Source organism: Elephas maximus, chromosome 9 (genome assembly GCF_024166365.1).
Source record: "Elephas maximus indicus isolate mEleMax1 chromosome 9, mEleMax1 primary haplotype, whole genome shotgun sequence".
Lineage (NCBI taxonomy): Eukaryota > Metazoa > Chordata > Mammalia > Proboscidea > Elephantidae > Elephas > Elephas maximus.
In genome coordinates, this window is record NC_064827.1 from 116,346,378 (window position 1) to 116,368,027 (window position 21,650).

At 39.6% G+C, this 21,650-nt stretch overlaps 1 protein-coding gene across 1 annotated transcript in view; it reads right to left on the minus strand.

Moving 5' to 3' along the window:
- LOC126082518 (contactin-associated protein-like 3) overlaps window positions 1–21,650 on the minus strand; it is a 314,347-nt gene that overhangs the window by 100,335 nt on the left and 192,362 nt on the right. Inside the window, 1 exon segment of the mRNA XM_049895019.1 lies at window positions 2,313–2,419. Within this exon segment, the coding sequence (XP_049750976.1) occupies window positions 2,313–2,419 (107 nt within the window).

A 21,650-nucleotide genomic window follows, 5' to 3' on the forward strand; every position in this document is an offset into this window, starting at 1 on the left:
TAGAATCATAGTTACTGATCACATTGTAGCAATTATTAATTAAACATATTTATTAGGTATTGGCTTTGTATAAGACAACTTGTTAAGTGAGATGGAGGACACTTGAGGTAAAACATACCATCCCAGTCCTAATCCTGCGACTCTGGTTAAGTCAATTAGCCTTTGATCTCAGAGGTGCCAGCTCCTTTCAAACGAGGAGTCACCTCAGAAAAGTTCTTACCTGGCACTGTAATAGTAAATAGGAAGGCAAGTGGACTTGCTCTGGGTGGAATTAAGGAGCACTTGAGGGGGTAAGTCAGGAGTCCTTCCTGATTGTCACCTCTCCTGCCTCTGCCGAGAGGCTTTGGAGCTTCTCTGTGCAACCACCAGGGCTGGGGACCAGGTTCTCATCCCAACTCCAACACTAGGTTCCCTGGGATTTGGTTTACTTAAGTGTAAAGCTGGGTTTATAACAATCCGTGCCAGTGGCATCACTAAGGGGCATGGGGAGTATGGATTGTACCCACTGACACTGTCGGGGGGGGTCACACCAAAATGACCCCAGGGTCCACAGTGGCAGTGGACCACCTGACACCACCAGGGGAGGGGTCGCCAAGGCAGTGGTATCACTAGGGCTGGCATTACCCAGTGCAGTAGCTCACCAGCCCCACCACCACCTGCCAGAGTGTGGGCGGCAGGGCGCGGTGCCCACTAATTGGCAGAGAGGAGTGTCTCCGCCTTGGCCAATGAGAGAAGGGAGGAACTGTGGGGGGCCAAACGGGGTGGCACTGGCCCTGCAGGGGGGCAAGGTGGGGCCAGGCCGTTCACCCACCCTGGTTGGGGACGTGTGACACCATGAGTTCCCACACTGGGTAACCAACCCTAATGACACCACTGATCCATGCTCTACCTTTCTCCCATGGCTTATATGGAAATAAAATTAAACTAATAATTCATGAGGAAGAGTTCCTAGAAGTACAATGTGTTACCTCAGTGGAAGGGACTAAGAGTAGCAAGATCGGTGACTTTTTATGTTAATGCAGTTTCTCTAAAAACCCAGAAAAATAGGGGGGTGCCAAGGGAGGAGGGACTTGGAGATTACAGTAAAACAAAAACAAAAAACAAAACCTATTGCTGACAAGTTGATTCCAACTCATAGCAATCCTATAGGACAGAGTAGAACTGCTCCATAGAGTTTCCAAGGAGTAGCTGGTACATTTGAACTGCTGACCTTTTCGGTTAGCAGCTGAGCTCTTAACCACTGCATCACCAGGGCTCTGGAGATGTCAGTAGTCATACACAAATGGAGAAAAAACTAAAACATAAATAAAAACTAATTTGATAATTAGAAAACCCTGAGGCTTTTGGGGCTCTGTCATATGCTTCTGAGAGCTAATGAATTAGTGGTCAATGAAGTTTCGTTAGCTTCAAATTTTACAGAGAGCAATTCTTCAGAAAATAAACCTGGCGTTTGAGATAGAAGACACAATCTCATGGTGGTTGTGAGCCTGGCTGTGGGCACAGTGCCTGTCTCCACCACAAACTAGCTGTGTGACCTTGGACAAACTATTTAACATCTCTCTTCACTGAAGTATAAAATGCAGATAATAACAACACTTACTTCCTAGTGCTGTTTGAGAATTAAATGAATTAAATTAAAACATGCAGAATACTAGAATTGTGCAGACATATTGTAAGTTCCCAGTAAATGTTAACATTACCACCAACATCAATACCCTCATGAATATCACCATCAACAACAAAGAATATCAGGATTAGAAGCGATCTGGAAGTTTACCTATTTTCTGGCTGACATCTAATTCCACTTTCCTATAACGTACCAGGCGACCTTATCTAGCGCTTCTTATGAGACTCCCCTTGATTAACTGTGTAAATATTAATCTGGTAACTCATCATGTTTTATCTTTACTTTGGCAGACAGAACTTTGAGAACTAAAATAAAGGCCCAACTTGAGAAACAGAACAAGATATGACACCATGCATTCTTGATTTTGTTTTATTTTTACTTGTTATACATATTTTATTTTCCTACACTTATTTTCCCTTTGCCTGTTATTTACTATTTTTTCTGCCCTATTTGATGTTACATATTTCTGTGAGCTTCCTTACCATCATTAGGAAATAAAATTGATTAAAAACAAACCAGTAAAGAGTTATTTGGTTGCTAAAATATCTGTTAATTTTTCTGTGATTGTTTTCTAGCACGTGGCTGCACATAGGCAGACACATGAACACAAAACAGGGAAAAGGAAAACAAAAGAAGTACATGGAAATCAAAAGAGAAAAGAGAACTAGCAATGTGTGAGGCTTACAGGAATGGCAGGTTGCCCCCAGGTAATCAGTATCTGTGCAGTCACAGGAGAAGGTATTCCAGGACTGGGAACATTCACCCCCATGTTCACAATAGCTGGGCAAACACCTAGAAGAAGACAGACACACCACTATTTCCATATTCAGATACAATAAAATGTGCATTGTAACACTAATAAGGTAACAGATGAATGACAACAGAAAAGGAAAATTTCAACGCAGTCAAGGATTGTTGGGTCTGTCATCAAGGTTTCCCAGTGTAATACTAAACCACACATTAATAAATCCACAAGGATGCTATTGATTGTTGCGTCTTCGCAAGGGATAAATTTTCAACACGTCTTTATATCAGAGGGTTTGCTGGCGTTTTTACAAATGACACAAGACTAATTTGATACTTGACCAGGGATATAAATTGCTTGCAATGGCCATGAACAGCCTGCATTTTTCCCGTCTCCCTGCATCCACACTCTGTTGCAATGTGACAATGCAGATCTTCCCATCAAGACACTTAGCCTATTTCTCTACCTGTTGAATTTAGGGTGGGCAATGGGAGACAAACACACTGATCCAAGCAGAGGCTAGAAAGAGGCTTGGGCAGGGGGGCTTGCTGTCTTGCTGATTTCAACTCCTCCGGTCGCCACTGTATGAAGAATCCTATGAAGAATCCTGAGCTTCGTCACGGGGCCTAGTCACCTCAGTTGACAGCTGATCAACAACCAGACATACGAGTGAGCCCATCTTAAACCATCCAGCAGCCAGCTTAACCCCAAGTGACCTCAGATGGAGAAGAGCCCCGGAGAGACCACAGTATTGTGAGCTAAATAAAGAGCTGTTGTTGTAAGCACTAAGTTCTAGGATAATTTGTTGCCCAACAAAGGCTAAGTGATTTATGCATACATTATAATATGTTGCCATACTGAGTTATTAACATGACGGAAATTTAAAAAAGGAAGGAAAGGACAATAACTTCAACCACAGAGAATCTCAGGGTGAGGGATTTGAGTATCATCTAATTTTAGGTCCAACTTATATATAGGTGGTGCAGTGGTTAAAGAGCTTGGCTGCTAATCAACAGTTTGAATCTACCAGCTGCTCCTTGGAAACCCTATGGGGCAGTTCTACTCTGTCCTCCAGGGTCGCTATGAGTCAGAATTGACTTAACGGCAATGGGTTTGGTTTTTGGCTGATGCATTTAGAAATTAAAATGATACAGAACTTAGCACTGAGGCTGTAAACGTTATTGCTATCCACATGATGGAGACTGACATTTCATTTACTAAAATTAAGGATGAGTGACTTTTCCTTAATGCTTATTAAATTAAAAAAAATGTAACTAAAAGAAGGTTACTAAATTTTCTCGATTATAAAAAAAAGGAGGTGAGGCTAAGATGGTGGAATAGACAGACACTTCTGGTGAGCCCTCTTACAACAAAGACCTGAAAAAACAAGTGAAATGAGTATATTTATGACAAGGTAGGAGCCCTGAACATCAAAGGCAAAGGTTAGAAAACGAACTGAGGGGCAGGGGGAGGAAGAGACAGTTTAGAAGTGGAGAGGAGTTACTGGACTTGAATCACTGGGAATCCTAAGGCACCATTCCCAGGAGCGGCTGTGGTGGGCTGGTACTAGTGTTCGGCCGCAGTTTCCTCAGGGAGAAACTGCCAGCCACACAGCCTACTCACACCTCCGAAACCAGAGCAGAACAGTGCTCTCGGCAAAAGCTAACCACTTGTGTATGTTTTACCACCCCCTCCCCACCCTCCCACTCCTAAGCTGGCTTCAGAGGTTCATTTCCCTGGGCCTGAGCTAGGACCTGTTGAGTACCTAGAGCCATCCTCCCAGCCTTGGAGAAGGAATAAATTTGCAATTGGGGGAAAAGATAATTTGTCAGCTCTACTAACTGGGGGAGCTCAGGACAGAAGCAAGTCCTGCCCAGGTATAAACAGTCTGTGGACTTTGAGTACCTTTCCCTCTGCATGGACCTGTGTGGGCCTATTTCAGAATAGGCCCTTGTTGGCAGACTACAACTGTTTCAGCTGTGCAGTGGAGAGGTGGGTGTCTGATGTTCCACATTGCTTTGCCTATTAAACAGGGTCCTCACCTACCCATATCAGGGGCCTAAGGACTGGTGGATCCACTCCAGTCGCCCAGCCACCCACAAAAGGGGTCCAAAGATAACTGGTACCTCCCAGTCCTAACAACCAAAAACATTGGGTGTGCATGGTCCATATGTAGAAACCACCTACCTGTATGCTCTAGGGAACAGGAACATGCTTTTCTCAGAGACACTTGGGGGACGATTCTTAGCCCCCTGCCTTGTTCAGAGCATGACCCCCTGCTGCAACTAGATATCGGTACATACACCAATCACTCCTGCCCCCTGAGACTGTAGGACAGAGCCTCTACCACACACTTGATGATGAGCTACCTACACACCTGAGCTGAAGTCATGCAAGAAAAGCGAATGGACTCCTAGACTGATATACCTGATAACAGCTCTAGCCATCTGGGGACAGGACGTCAAAGCTCCAAATGCAAAAATAATCAAGCTAGCTCACTCAAGCAACCCATTTGGGCATATCAAAACAAAACAAAGCAAGAAGCTAGGATACAGTAAGCAAACATAAAATAAACTAATACGATAACTTATAGATGGCTCGGAGACAACAGTCAATATCAAGTCACATAAAGAAACAGACCATGATTGTCTCAACAAGCTCTCGAAAGACAAAGAATCAAGGAATCTTCTAGATGAAAGTGCCTTTCTGGAATTACCAGAGGCAGAATACAGAAGATTAATATACAGAACCCTTCAAGACATCAGGAAGGAAATCAGGAAATACACAGAATAAAGCCAAGGAACACACAGATAAAGCAGTTGGAGAAATTAAAAAGATTATTCAGGAGCATAACGAAAAATTTAATACGTTGGAAAAATCCATAGACGGACAACAATCAGAATTCAAAAGATTATCAATAAAATCACAGAAGTAGACAACTAAATAGAAAGTCAGAGGAGCAGAATTGAACAAGTGGAAGGCAGAATTTGTGAACCTGAAGATAAAGCACTTGGCACCAATGTATTTGAAGAAAAATCAGAAAAAAAGAATTTAAAAAAGTGAAGAAACCTTAAGAATCATGTGGAACTCTATCAAAAGAAATAACCTATAAGTGACTGGAATACCAGAACAGGGAGGGATAACAGAAAATACAGAGAGAATTGTTGAAGATTTGTTGGCAGAAAACTTCCCTGATATCATGAAAGATGAGATGATATCTATCCAAGATGCTCATCAAACTCCACATAAGGTAGATTTTAAAAGTCACCAAGACATATTATAATCAAACTTGCCAAAACCAAAGATAAAGAGAGAATTTTAAGAGCAGCTAGGCATAAACAAAAAGTCACCTACAAAGGAGAGTCAATAAGAATAAGCTCAGGACTACTCAGCAGAAACCATGCAGGCAAGAAGGCAGTGGGATGACTTATATAAAAAACTGAAGGAAAAAAATTGCCAGCCAAGAATCATATATCCAGCAAAACTGTCTCTCAGATACAAAGGTGAAATTAGGACATTTTCAGTTAAACAGAAGTTTAGGGAATTCATAAAAACCAAACCAAAACTACAATAAATACTAAAGGGAGTTCTTCGGTTAGAAAATCAATAATATCAGGTATCAACCCAAGACTAGAACACTGGACAAAGCAATCAGAAGTCAACCCAGACAGGAAAATCACAAAAATAAATCAACATAAAAAAACACTCAGAACAGGGAAACAGCGATATTATTACGTAAAAGAAGACAGCATTAAAACAATAAAGAGGAACTAAGAAAAGTAGTCATAGATCTTTCATATGGAGAGGAAGACAAGGTGATACAAAGAAATAAAATTTAGATTGAAATTTAGAAAAATTGGGGTAAATATTAAGGTAACTACAAAGGAGGCAAACAGTCCTACAAATCAAAATAAAATACAAGAAAAAAACAGAGACTCAGCAGAAACAAAATCAACAACAATGAATACAAGGAAAAGACAATATATAAAGATAATCTACTCAGCACAAAAAATTTAGTGGGAAAAAGAAACTGTCAACAACACATAAAAAAAGACATCAAAATGGTACTAAATTCATACCTATACATAATTACGCTGAATGGAAATGGACTAAATGAGCTAATAAAGAGACAGAGAGTGGCAGAATGGATTAACAAACACGATCCATTTACATGTGCCTACGAGAGACACACCTTAGACTTAGAGACACAAAGTAAAATTCAAAAGATGGAAAAAAATAGATCAAGCAAACAACAATCAAAAAAGCAGGAGTAGCAATATTAATTTCTGACAAAATACGCTTTAAAGTTAAATCCACCACAAAGCATAAGGAAGGACACTATGTAATGATTAAAGGGACAATATACCAAGAGGATATAACCATATTAAATATTTATGCACCCAATGACAGGGCTGCAAGACACCATTGAAAAATGAGATAGGCAGCTCCATTATTACAGTAGGAGACTAACACACCACTTTCACTGAAGGACAAGACATCCAGAAAGAAGCTCAATAAAGACAGGGAAGATCTAAATGCCACAATCAACAGCTTGACCTCACAGACATATACAGAACACTCTGCCCAACAGCAGGCAAGTATTCTTACTTTTCTAGTGCACATAGAACACTCTCTAGAATAGACAACATATTAGGTCATAAAGCAAGCCTTAGCAGAATTCAAAACATTGAAATATTACAAAGCATCTTCTCTGACCATAAGGCCACAAAAGTAAAAATCAATAACAGAAAAAGCAGGAAAAGAAATCAAACACTTGGAAACTGAACAATATCCTGCACAAAAAAGACTGGATTATAGAAGACATTAAGGATGGAATAAAGAAATTCAGAGAATCCAATGAGAATGAAAACACTTCCTATCAGAACCTTTGGGACACAGCGAAAGCGGTGCTCAGAGGCCAATTTATATCAATAAATGCACACGACCAAAAAGAAGAAAGGGCCCAAATCCAAGAATTATCTCTACAGCCTGAACAAATAGAAAGAGAGCAGCAAAAGAAACCCTCAGGTACCATAAGAAAGCAAATAATAAAAATTAGAGCAGAATTAAATGAAATAGAAAATAGAAAAAGAATTAACAAGACAAAAAGGTGGTTCTTGGAAAAAGTTAACAAAATTGATAAACCATTGGCCAAACTGACAAAAGAAAAGCAGGAGATGAAGCAAAATAACCCAAATAAGAAATGAGATAGGCGATATTACAACAGACCCAACTGAAATTAAAACAATCATATCAGATTACTATGACAAATTGTACTCTAACAATTTTGAAAACCTAAAAGAAATGGATGAACTCCTAGAAACATACTACCTACCTGAACTAACACAAACAGAGGTACAACAACTAAATAGACCCACTTGGATAATCCAGCATAACCCTTCCATCTTAAATTTTGTAACGTTAATTATATCTACAAAATGTAATGTAAACTTTTTGCCATGTAACAGAACCTATTCACAGGTTCCAGGGGTTAGGGTATGGACAGCTTTGGGGACCATTATTTGGTCTACTATAATCTATGATACAGGTGGGCCCTGGTGGCACATGGCTAAAGCACTCAGCTGCTAACTGAAAGGTGCTTCAAACCTACCAGCCACTCTGCAAGAGAAAGATTTGGCAGTCTGCTTTCATAAATATTTACCGCCTTGGAAACCCTATGGAGCATTTCTACTCTGTCTGATAGGGTTGCCATGAGTTGGAATTGACTCAACTACAGTGGGTTTGATTTTGGTTTTATGATGCAGGTTGTATCAAAACCTGCTTTTTAAGGATTCAACAATGGGTCATGGGCATCTTTCCATGTTAGTGCAGCTGCATCTTTAATGGCTACAAAATAATTTAATTAAAAAAAAAAAAAAGGGGAGTCCCCATGCACATGAAAAGATGCTTAACATCATTAGGAAATTGCAAATCCAAACCACAATTCAATACCATTTCACAATCATTAGGATGGTTATTATCAAGAAAAAGAAAAATAATAAGTGTTGGTAACGATGTGGATAGACTAGAACCTTTGTACATTGCTGGTGGAAATGTAAAACGATACGGCTGCTGCAGAAAACAACTGTCAGTTCCTCAAATATACAATTGCCATAACCAAAAAACCAAACCTGTTTGCTGTCGAGTCAAGTCCAATTCCTGGTGACCCTAAAGGACAGAGTAGGACTGCCCCACAGGGTTTCCAAGGAGTACTGCTGACCTTTTGGTTAGGAGCCGTAGCTCTTAACCCCTATGCCACCAGGGTTTCCAGAATTACCATATGATTCAACAATCCACCTCTAGGTATATACCCAAAAAATTGAAAGCAGGGACTTAAACAGATACTTGTACACCACTGCTCATAGAAGTATTAGTCACAAAAGCCAAAGAGTGGAGACAAACCAAATGTCCATCAACAGACGAATGGATAAGCAAAGTGTGGTAAATAGATACATTTTGTTTTTGTTTGTGTATATATATATATGTATAGCATGTATGCTGTTGTTGTTCTTAGGTACTGTCGAATGGGTCCGGACTCATAGCGATCTGAGGTATAACAGAAGGAAACTTTGGTCGGTCCTGCATCATCCTCACAATTGTTGCTATGTTTGAGTCTACCGTTGCAGCCACTGTGTCAGTCCATCTTGTTCAATGTCTACCTCTTCTTCGCTGAGCCTCTACCAAGCATGATGGTCCTTCTCCAGAGACTGGTCCCTCCTGGTCAAAAGTACGGGAGATGAAGTCTTGCTCTCCTTGTTTCTAAGGAGCATCCTGCCTGTGCTTCTTTTACTCAATGGAATAAAGTCGTTAACCATAAAAAGGGACGAAATCCCAATACATGCTACAATATGGATGAACCTCAAAACATTATGCTAAGATGTCAGATGTAAAAGGTCACGTTATATGATTACTTCTACAAGAAATAGCTAAATTACATACATCCGTAGAGGAAGAAAGCAGATTAGTGGCTGCATAGAGCTGGGAATCAGGAACGTGGGGAGAGGAAATAGAGTGACTATTAATGGGTATAATTTTCTTTGTTAATGGGGTTACAAAATATTCTAAAATTAAATTGCGATAATGATTGCACATCTCTATGAATATACTAAAAACCACTGAATCATACACTTTAAAATGGGTGAATTGCACAGTATGTGAATTATATCTCAATAAAGCTGTTAAAAAGTTAAAAGATTTGACAAGAAAGAAAAACAACATCATAGTTAATGATGTTGGCAATCTAATAGCAATCTAGAATGAATAGTGTCAGAAAAGATTTAATAACAAAAACAAAATATTTAGTAATCAAGTACAAAAAGGACAATGTTCTTTGATAAACCTCAAGTACACTTCGAGCAAGTAGTGCAGAATTACTGAGCCCAAAAGCATAAAGTTTTGGCACGTGTGTCATTTTCTATTCCACCTACACTTCTCAAACCATTGTCGTTAATGATTTTTTTTTAATCACATATAAACATGCATGGCTAAATGCAGCCTTATCCACAAATCTGAAGGGATTTATAAGATCATGATTTATGTTGACTTCCTTGTCATTCCAATTTATCTTTCAAGAAATTTCCATACAATTGTTGATAAAATGAAATTCATCACATCTTAATACTTCAGAACAAGTGAAAAACAAAACTATTCACCAACCAACTTCAGAAAGATGCAAGAAGAAGTACACCCCCCCCAAAAAAAAAAATTCACATAAAGTACAAACTGTAAGAATCCCTTAAGGAACCCCAAAACTGAGCAGCAAACTGGCAACCAGATTTTAAAATTGTATTAACGAGAGCGATTCACATGACTAGATCTTGCTCAAGGGAAAATGCTGGAAGCTGCAGAGAGAAATGCACAGCTCCCGCAAGGGGTCTGATCTGCAAATCAAAAAAGGTAAAACAAACATTAAGAAAAAAACAGAAAGAAAAAAGATAACTGGAAGCATCTGGCCATTTTATTTTTTTTTTCCCCAACAGCATGAAAATTTCACTCCCAGACACTGAAATTCTTGCAGAAGTAACAAGAATGATTTTTGATCTTCTTTGAAAAGACATGAAAAAATCTCTGCTGAGTATAAGAACTGAAACAGGCAAACTTATGTTTATTTTTTTAAAAAGGAGGAGGAGCATATATAGTAGATATGTTGAAACTCTACCTGGATATGCTTATTTTTAATTTCTGACCAAGTTTCAGGGCAGCGTGTGAAGCTTAAGATGAATTTAGAAAACACATTAGAAACCAGTTCATATCCATGGAGTACATATATGAAAAAAAACGGTGGACAACTTCCTTATTTACCTTTCTGAAGAGGTTACTAGATAAATACATAGGAAAGGATGAGGACATTCCATACCTTGTTTTCAGCAAATTAAAATAACAGAATGGAAAAAATGGACAGGATAAAGTATGACAAAGTTCGATGGAAAGCTTTTCACATAGTTTTTTTTGAAATTACTCCACACAATTTTAAACATAAATTAGTCGTACTCAATTTTAGCCATTCTCTAAAATTATGCTGTATACTCTACATTTAGGATAAAAACTGTTTGCCAAAGCCACAGCAAGGTCAAATGCAGAAAGTCAAATACAGAGCAAAACCTGGGCTGGGAGCTCTGGTTTATCTCTACCTCCCACCCTCCCACCCAGAGACTCGAGGGCTCAGTTCCCTCTGCAACATGGCGCACCATGACTACTCTGTGACTCTTTTGGCACATCCACAGAACTGAGGTGGTGTCTGCCAGGATTGTGGAGTGGAGACAAGACATGTTCATTATATATATAGGGTAAGCATTCCACAGGTAGTGATGGAGGCCAAAGGTGCAGGAAGAGAGCTTGGAAGATGGAGGCTAACGGCCGCCAGCTAGGGCCTGAGTTTGGTCTATCTAGGATTCTCTTGAGAAAGAGCTGAGGAAGAAGTGTAATTCCACACCCTAAATCTGCCATCTTGTCTCTCTCGGGATAGGCCAGCCATGGTCCTTGAGCAGGATTCTGAAAATGGTGACTGAGGATGAAGTTTGGGGAAGTCATCCACAGCCTTCTGTCAATGACAATAAAGAAAAGAAGACCAACATCAACTTAAGAGAGAATGCCTGGGTCCTTTGGAAGTCACCGTGCCTGTCTCCTTATAGAGTTAAAGCTATACATATCATCACATAAAAGCCTCTTCTGTTTGCAGAAGCCACATAATTATTGTCAATTATTCTCTTAAGTTCAATGTTCTTCTTCCAAAGAGTCAAATGAACAAGAAACTTTGGATTACTTATAGCCTGATAAAGGTTAACACTCCTTTGGTATTTGAGAGGGAGATGTCAAAAATAAGCCCCGTTTCTTTCAGAAGGACACACTTGAACAATTCTCATCTAGGTCCTGGAGCTCTGGTGGTGCAGTGGTTAAGAGCTTGGCTTCTAACCAAAAGGTCAGCAGTTTGAATCCAACAGCCACTCCTTGGAAACTCTATAGGGCAGTCCTATTCTGTCCTATGGGGTTGCTGAGTCGGAATGGACTGGATGGCAACGGGTTTGGTTTACTAGGTCTTAACAATCTCAAAGTGAAAGAAGTCAGATATTATGCTAAGAAACAGCAGGTGAACTTCTTGTAAAAATAGCATTGTCTCTCTTCACCTCTGGAGGTTATGGGATAGGCCAACAGCATCTTCATCTACTGTCTCCTTTCAGTGTTGCTGTCCCTCCTTCCCTCAGACCTTTGTGATTCTTCCCTTAACAGCTGCAGCTTTCTGGACTCCATCACAACTGAGGTCATCTTCCTTATGCTCTGCTTTCTTAGCTGGGATTCCTGGTGAACTACAAAGTCTTTGTTTTCTAGTGCTGGTGTAACAAAAATACCACAAGTGGGTGGGTTTCAAGAACAGAAATCTATTGTCTCATAGTTTTGGAGGCTAGAAATCCAAATCAAGGCATCAGCTCCAGTGTAGGGTCCTTCCTTGTTGGTAGCCCCAGGTGCTCCTTCACATTCCTTAGCTTATAGGCAGATCTTCATATGGTATCTTCACCCTGTATGTGACTCCCCATGTATGTCTCCCCCCATTTTATAAGATGCCACTCAGAAGGAATTAGGACAAATCTTACTCCTAGGTGGTCTCATTAACATAACAAAAGAAAAATCCTTTTTCCAGACAGGGTGTGGAGGACACAATTCAATCCGTAACACGCCACTCTTTGCCCCCCCACCCTCCCACCCCATTCAGTCCTTCCCATGTACAAAATAGATACACAGCATCTCCAATGGTCTTAACCCACTCTGGCATCCAATTTAAATCCAAAATCTTATTTTCTGAATCATCTAAATCAAGTGCCAGCAAGATATAAGGTGTGTTCCAAACTGGGGCAAAACCCCTCTTCATCTGGACCATTGAAACCTTAGATACAAGTTAGATGCTTGCAAAGTACACTGGTGGGATAGGCATAAGGTAGATATTTCCATTTTAAAAGGAAGAAATATGTGTTGTAAATCCTAAACCCTATGACTGTGGTGATATCCCATTTTGGAATGGGTTTTCTTTGTTATGTTATTGAGGCAGTACTAGAGTAGGGTGTGCCTTCAGTCAATCTCTTGTGAGATATAAAAGAGCAGATTAAGCAAGCAAGCACAATGGGTGGGGAGATACACGCCACATGATTGCCAAGGAACCTAGGAATAGAAATTGAAAAGAGACAAAGACCTTCTCCCAGAGTGGCCAGGGGAAGAAAAACTTCCCCTAGAGCCAATACCCTGAATTCAGACTTCTAGACTCCTGAACTGTGAGAAAATAAATTTGTTTGTCAAAGCCACCCATTTTTTGCATTTCTGTTGTAGTAGCACTAGATAACTAAGACAGGTACCAGACAAATCCGAAACCCAGCAGGGCAAACTCCACTGAATCTCAAGGCTTGAAAATAAACCTCTTTGCCAGGACCATCTGAGTATCGGCACTACCCTCTGCACTCTGGCTAGGGTTCTGCAACCCTGGGTGGCAGCCCTGCCCCCTTGACCATAGGCATGGTAGCCCCACCCTCTGGAACTAAAATGGTAACCTCACCCTTTGAAACTCAGAAAATGGTGGCCCTGCCCTGTGCTCCTTCTGACAGTCATGTCAGTCTCTTAAGATTGCCCTTTTCTTCTCCTGGAAGACAACAGATGATCACAGCCAAGTAGCTCCACTGACTCTTTTCCTGCTTGTAGAGTTTCAAGAATTGGACAACGGTACTTCATTTCATCCTGTCTCCATCTCTTTCAGTCTAAACTGGAAGCATTTCTGCTGAGATGGTTCATTGGATCCATATGTCACACACCTATCTTTAAGTCCTGGTTTCCTTCTGCTTAACAATTTCTCAATTTGTGTTTTTTCCACTTGCTTTTTACTATAAGCAGCAAGAAGGAGCCATGCTGCATCTTCAAGATTTTTCATAGGGACAGACATGACACTATAGATAGAAGCACCATGCCATCCCACCGCAGCAAATACCTGAAAAACTAAGTAAAACAGATACAAAGTCAATCCTGGAACCCTAAGTACCAAATGAAGGAATAAAGAACTCAATCAAGCATAGAATGGAATAAGAAACTGACAGAGAGCAGAGAATGAGGAGAGCTACAGAGCGGAGGTCCCAGATCAGCTAACGTGGCCAGATTCACCATCTTGGGCTACACTCGCCAAAGAACTCAGACAGGAAGTACAGAAAGGCACCTTCATGGAGCTCCCAATAGGAGGCAGAGCACCCAGAACAAGAATACTTGTTTTCCTAACCCACACTCTTCTTCCCTTTATGAGACCTCCTCTGCTTGCCAACAGGCTTTGGTCACTCAGCCAGAGATACCAGCTCACTACTACCCAGGTTTGCCATCTTGGGCCACAGCTGCCAAAGAACTCGGGACAGGGAGTAGGGGAAGGCAAATTCACGGAGATCCCAGCAGGAGACAGAGAACCCAGTAACCATGGATACGGGCTTTACCACCACCCAGCCATCTTGAATGGCCCCGGACAGCCCTGTTCTCCCGCCATTTTCTGAGTTTCAGAGGATGAGGCTACCATTTCAGTTCCAGAAAATGAGGCTGCTGTGCCTGTGGCAGAGATAACATTGTGAAGAACTAGAATTCCAGAACATTTAATTGTGCTCATAAGGAACCTATACATGGATCAAGAGACAGTCTTTCAAATAGAACGTAGTTTCAAGTAAGGAAAGGCATGCATCAGAGTTCTATCCTTATACCATACTTATTCCATCTGTATGCTGAACAAATAATCTTAGACACTGGTCTATATGAAGAAGAATGGGGCAACAGGATTGGAGGAAGGCTCATTAACAACCTGCGATAAGGTGACGACACAACTTTGCTTGCTGAAAGAAGACTCGAGCACTTACTGATAAAGATCAAAGACCACAGCCTTCAGTATGAGCTACACATGAACATAAAGAAACCAAAAATCCTCACAACTGGGACAACAAGCAACATTATAATAAAGTGAGAAAAGATTGAAGTTGTCAAGAATTTCATTTTACTTGGATCCACAATCAATACCCACGGAAGTAGCAATCAAGAAATCAAAAGACAAATTGCATTGGGCAAATCCGCTGTAAAAGAGCTCTTTAAAGTGTTGAAAAGCAAAGATGTCACCTTGAAGACTAAGGTGTCCCTGGTGTTTTCAATCACCTCATATGTATGCAAAAGCTGGATGATGAAAAAGGAAGACTAAAGAAGAATGGACCCCTTTGAATTTTGGTGTTGGAGAAGAATATTGAATATACTATGGGTCGCCAAAAGTACAAACAAATCCGTCTTGGAAGAAGTACAACCAAAATGCTCCTTAAAAGCAAGGATGGCGAGACTACATCTCACATGTTATCAGGAGGGATCAGTTCGTGGAGTAAGACATCATGCTCAGTAGAGGGTCAGTGAAAAAGAGGAAGAACCTAGACGAAATGGATTGATACAGTGGCCGCAACAATGGGGTCAAGCATAACAATGATTGTGATGATGGTGCGGGACTGGACAGTGTTTCGTTCTGTTGTACATAGGGTTGCTATGAGTAGGAACCAACTCAACAGCACCTAACAACAACAACAACAACATCCCTCTTCCCTCTAGTAGGCCTCCTCTGCTTGTCAAGAGACGCTAGCTTACTGCCGCAGGGCCCGCCCTGCCCCCACTGGCCAGCCCCTCCAGCCCCATTTTTTTTTTTTTTTTTAATTTTTGTGTTTATTATTATTGGCTTTTTTTGTTGCTTCTTTAGCCCCATGTGCCATCCCCTCTTCTTCTTAACAGGCTGTAATTTTTTGCTTTGTTCTTTTGTGTGTGTGTGTGGTTTGTTTTTTGAGATTTTTATTGTTGTTTTTCTCTGTCTCCCTTCCTTCCTACTTTTTTTCCCGCCAAGCTAGCCCTGTGTGACATCCCCTCCCATTCTTGACAGCTGTGATTTTTTTGGTATGTTTGCGTTGTTCTTTTTTCTCTTTTCTTCTGTTTCTTCTCTCTCTCTTTTCCTTTCTTTCTTTTCTTCTGCACATCCAACCTTGTGCACCACCCCTGACCCTTCTGAAGGGCTATGTTGCACAGCTTGGTTGTAGGGTCACTGCCCAAGGCCTCCCCCGGTCTGTACTACTGTCACCAACTGGCTCCCTCTGAACACTTTTATTTATTTATATATTGTTTGAGTCTTTTTTTTCTGTTTTTCTCTTTTTGTTTTTATTGTTTCCCCCTCTCTCCCTTTATTTCCTCTTTCCCATCCACGCAGCCCTGTGCACCTCCTACAACCTCTTGATGGGCTGTGCTGTACCAGTCAGCTGCAGAGCCTCTGGCACACAGCCTCTCTGGGTCTATGCCACCCCCAAAGGCCAGCTTCTAAAATGCCATCTTTTATATTTTTCTTTATCTTACCCCTCCTCCTTTTCCTCCACCCTTCCATTAGGCCTTTCACTGCCTCCACTGTTCCTGTTGGGCCAAGCTGTGCCACTCGGTGAGAGATGTCAGCTCACTGCAATGCCAGTTCTGTCCCACCCCCAAAAGGAGGCCTCTCCAATGGTTGGTGCTCCTCATCGTATTTTCATCGTTGCTGTCTTTATTTTTTTAATTACTTTTTATTTTTTGATTGTTGGTATCTTCTCTCTTTCCCTTCTTTCCTTTCTCCTGCCCACCTAGCCCCACGCTGCTTCTCAACAGGCCAAACCAGGCCATTTGGCTAGAAAGCCACTAGCACATGGCCTCGCTAAGTCTGTGCCACTCCCGCCCACCGAATCATACCACATCGCTATTTTATTTTTTCTTTTCTGTTATTTTCTTATTTCATTTTTTGCCTTTGTTTCTCTCTTCTTTCTCCTTTGACGCACCCACTTAGCTCTGCACATCACATCCTCTCCTTTCCCTCCTGTTTATCTGCACTGGGTACCAAGTGCCACACCCCTGAGTGGTACCGACACGGTCTCCAGGACCCTGCCTTCTATTGCCACCATCCCTGCCCTGTTGGCCCCAGTTCATGCTGAAAATTACCCATCGCTGCCCCTCCACTCTGCTGAAACTGCCCTGCTGCACCATAGCTGATGACCGGCCCTACTCAGTTGGGGAAGGTGTTGAGAAGTATTGTACCTACAGGTAAGCAAGCAACAAAAGACACCCAGCCCACCTTTCTGGACAAAACCAAATAAAACAAATAATCAATCAATAAACAAAGAAAATAATTCTTGAATGTCCTGGAGATAGCAACCAATCTCAAAACATATTAAAAATCAGAAGATGGCTCCAGAAAGTGGTCAAAATAAAACATCAGATGACCTTCTGCTAGAAAAAAAGGCACTAGATTACCTGATAGGAAGTTCAAAACTCTAATATTCAGAGTTCTCCAACAGATGAAGGAAAAAACAGGCAAAGAAAAGGAAAAAATAGACAAAATCACGGAAAAGACAGACAAAACAATGCAAGAATTCAGGGAAATAATACAGGAACAAAATGTCAAAATAAGTAACAAGAAATCATAAAAACAACAATTAGAAATCAAAAAGATAAACAACAAAATTTCAGAAATGGACAGTGCAATAGAATGTTTTAGGACAAATTTGAAAAAATGGCAGACAGTATCAGTGAAACTGAAGACAAATCCTCGGATGCCACTTTGTTTCAGGAAAACTCAGAAAAAAGAATGAATGAAGAAACCCTGAGAATGATGTGTGATACGAAGGAAAAAAATCTGTGTGTGACTGGAGTTCCACAATAGGGAGAGAAAACGGAAAACACACAGAAGATAACTGAAGATGTGCTGACAGAAAATTTCCCTAATATCATGAAACACGAAAAGCTGACTATTCAAGAAGCTCAATGAACCCCATACAGGATATACCCCAAAAGAAAAATACCACGACATATCATAGTCACACCTGCTAACCAAAGACAAAGAAAGAATCTTGAGAGCAGCTTGAGAAAAAAGAAAAGTCACATACAAAGGAGAGACAATAAGACTAAGCTCTGATTACTTGGTAGAAACCATGCAGAGAAGAAGGTAATGAAATGACATATATAAAATCTTAAAAGAAAAAAACTGTCAACAAAGAATAATATATTCTGCAAAACTCTCACACAAAATGATCGCAAAATTAGGACATTTCCAGATAAACAGAAATTGCAGGAATATGTAAAAAATAAACTACACTTACAAGAATTATTAAGGTGAGTTCTTTGGTTAGAGAACCAACATCAGAAAACAAACTGAATCTAGTACATAAAATGGAATCAGCCAGACACTAACCAAGCTACTGAACTCTCAAGGATTAAACGAAACTAAAAGATTCACAACAAGTAATGAGAGACATCAGTCTATAAATAAACATAATGTCAGAACAATAAAAAGGAGAATAAATGTGGTAGGTATAGAACTTTCAAATGGAGAGGAAGTCAAGGCCTTATCAAGTAATAAAAGTCTGCTTTAAGCTTAGGAAGACAAGGATAAATTTCAAGGTAACAACAAAGCAAGTTAACGGACATGCTCATCTAAATAAAGAAGAAAAACACAAAGTCTCAGTAAACACAAAATCTACAAAAATGAAACAAATGAAAAAAAATCCACATGAAAAAGTTAACAAGACACACACACAAAAAGCATTACAAAATGACAGCAATAAATTCACACCTATCAATAATCATGCTGAATGTAAATGGCTTCAATTCACACATAAAGAGACAGAGAGTGAAAGAAAGGATAAAGAAACAGGATTCATCAATATGCTGTCTACAAGAGACATGCCTTTGAAATAAAGGTGCTAAATATTAAAAATCAAAAGACAGAAAAATATATACAGCAAACAGTGATCAATAAAGAGCAGGAGTGGCAATACTAATCTCAGATAAAATAAACTTCAAAACAAAATCTATCATAAAAGACAAAGACAGACATTATCTAATAATTAAAGGTACAATCCATCATGAAGACATAACCATAATAAATATCTACACACCCAATGACAGGGCTCCAAACTACAGGGAAAAAAAAAATCTAACAGCACTGAAAAGAGAAATTGATAGCTCCACAATAATAGACTTCAACACACCATTCTTGGTAATGGATACAACATCTAGAAAGAAACTCAACAAACACACAGAACATCCAAAGGCCACCATCAATCAACTTGAACTCATACACATATATACAACACTCCAACCAACAGCGGCAAAGGACACATTCTATTCCAATGCACATGGAATCTTCTCCAGAAAGACCAAATCCTAACCCAAAAAGCAACCCTCAACAAAATCCAAGACACTGAGATATACAGCATATTCTCTGATCACAATGCTATTATCAAAGTGGAAATTAATAACAGGAAGAGCAAGGAAAGAAATCAAATATATGAAAACTGAATAACACCCTGCTTAAAAATAAATGGGTAACAGAAGAAATCAAAGACGGAATCAAAAAATTCCTAGAATCAAATGAGAATAAAAACACTTCATACCAAAACCTTTGGGACACAGCAAAGACTGTGCTCAGAGGTCAATTTATAGCAATAGATGCACACACCAAAAAAGAAAAAAACAACAAAATCAAAACATTCACTACAAAACTCGAACAAATAGAAAGGGAATAGGAAAAGAAGCCCACAGCCACAAAACGAAACAATAAACATTAGATCAGAAATAAATAAAATAGAGAATACAAAAACAACAGAAAGAATCAACAAAACCAAAAGTTGGCTATTTGAAACGATTGACAAAATCCACCAAACCACTGCCCAAACTGTCAAAAGGAAAACAGGAAAGGACATGAACAACCCAAATAAGAAATGAAATGGGGGACACTACTACAGACCCAACTGAAATAAAAAGGATCATAACAAAGTAGTATGAAAAACTATATTCCAACAAATTTGAAAACCTAGAGGAAATGGACAAATTTCTAGAAACACACTACCTACCCAAACTAACACAAAATGATATTGAAAATCTGAACAGAACTATAAGGGGAAGAGATTGAAAAGGTAATTAAAAAAAAAAAAAAAACCCTAGCCAAGATGCCATAACTGGAGAATTGTACCAAACAGTCAGAGAAGAACTTATACCACTATTACTCAAACTATTTCAGAACATAAAAAAGAGAGTGATACTTCCAAATTCATTCTTTGAAGCGAGCATAACCCTGATACCTAAACCAGGTAAAGACACCACAAAAAAACAAAATTACAGATCAGTATCTCTCAGGAACATAAATGCAAAAATTCTCAACAAAATTCTAGCCACTAGAATTCAGTATTATATTTAAGAAAAAAAAAAAAAAAAACACAATGACCAAGTAGGATTCATACCATGTATGCAAGGATGGTTCAACATTAGAAAATCAATCAACATACTCCACCACATAAACAAAAAGAAAAAAAGAATCACATGATCAAAGTCCAACACCCATTCCTGATAAAAACTCTCAAAAAATTAGGTATAGAAGGGAAATGCTTCAAAATAACAAAGGGCATTTATACAAAACGAACAACCAACATCATTCTTAATGGAGAGAGGCCGAAAACATTCCCCTTGAGAACAGGAATAAGACAAGGGTGCCCTTTATCACCACTCTTATTCAACATTGTGCTAGAGGTCCTAGCCAGAGCAATTAGGCTAGGAAAAGAAATAATAAAGGGCATCCCAATTGGTAAGGAAGAATTGAAAGTATCCCTACTTGCAGATGATATGATCTTATACACAGAAAACCCCAAAGAATCCACAAGAAAACTACTGGAACTAAGAGAAGTTTCAGCCAAGTATCAGGATACAAGATAAACAAAAACCAGTTGGATTCCTCTACATTAACAAACAGAACTTCAAAGAGGAAATCACCAAATCAATACCATTTACCAGAGCCCCCAAGAAGATAAAATACTTCGGAATAAATCTATCTGGAGACATTAAAGACTTATACAAAGAAAACTACAAGACATGACTCCAAGAAACCAAAAGAGACCTATGTAAGTGGAAAAACATACCTTGCTCATGGATAGGAAGGCTCAACATTGTGAAAATGTTTACTCTACCCAAAGTGATCTACAGATACAATGCAATCCCGATCCAAATTTGAAATTACATTTTTTAAGAAGATGGAGAAACAAATTACCAACTTCATATGGAAAGGGAAGTAGCCCTGGATAAGTAAAGCATTACTGAAGAAGAAAAAAGTGGCAGGCCTTACACTACCTGATTTTAGAGCCTACTATACTGCCACAGTACTCAAAACAGCCTGTTACTGGTACAACAACAGATAACGTAGGCCAATGGAACAGAACTAAGAATCAGATGTAAATTCATCCACCTACGAGCACCTGATATTTGATGAAGCCCAAAGTCCCTTAAATGGGGAAAAAAACAGTCTCTTTAACAAATGGTGCTGGCATAACTGGATAACCACCTGCAAAAAAATGAAACAAGGCTCATACCTCACACCATGCACAAAAACAAACTCAAAATGGATCAAAGACCTAAATATAAAATCTAAAACGATAAAAATCATAGAAGAAAAAATACAGACAATGCTAGGAGCCCTAACACATGGCATAAACAGAATACAAAACATAACTAACAATGCATAAACACAACAGAAACTAGATAACTGGTAGCACCTAAAAATCAAACACTTAAGCTCATCAAAAGACTTCACCGAAAGAGTAAAAAGACAACCTACAGACTGGGAAAAAAATTTTGGATACGACATATCCACTGAGGGTCTATCTCTAAATTCTACAAAATACGGCCAAACCTCTAGAACAAAAAGACAAATAACCTGATTTGAAAATGGGCAAAGGATATGAACAGGCA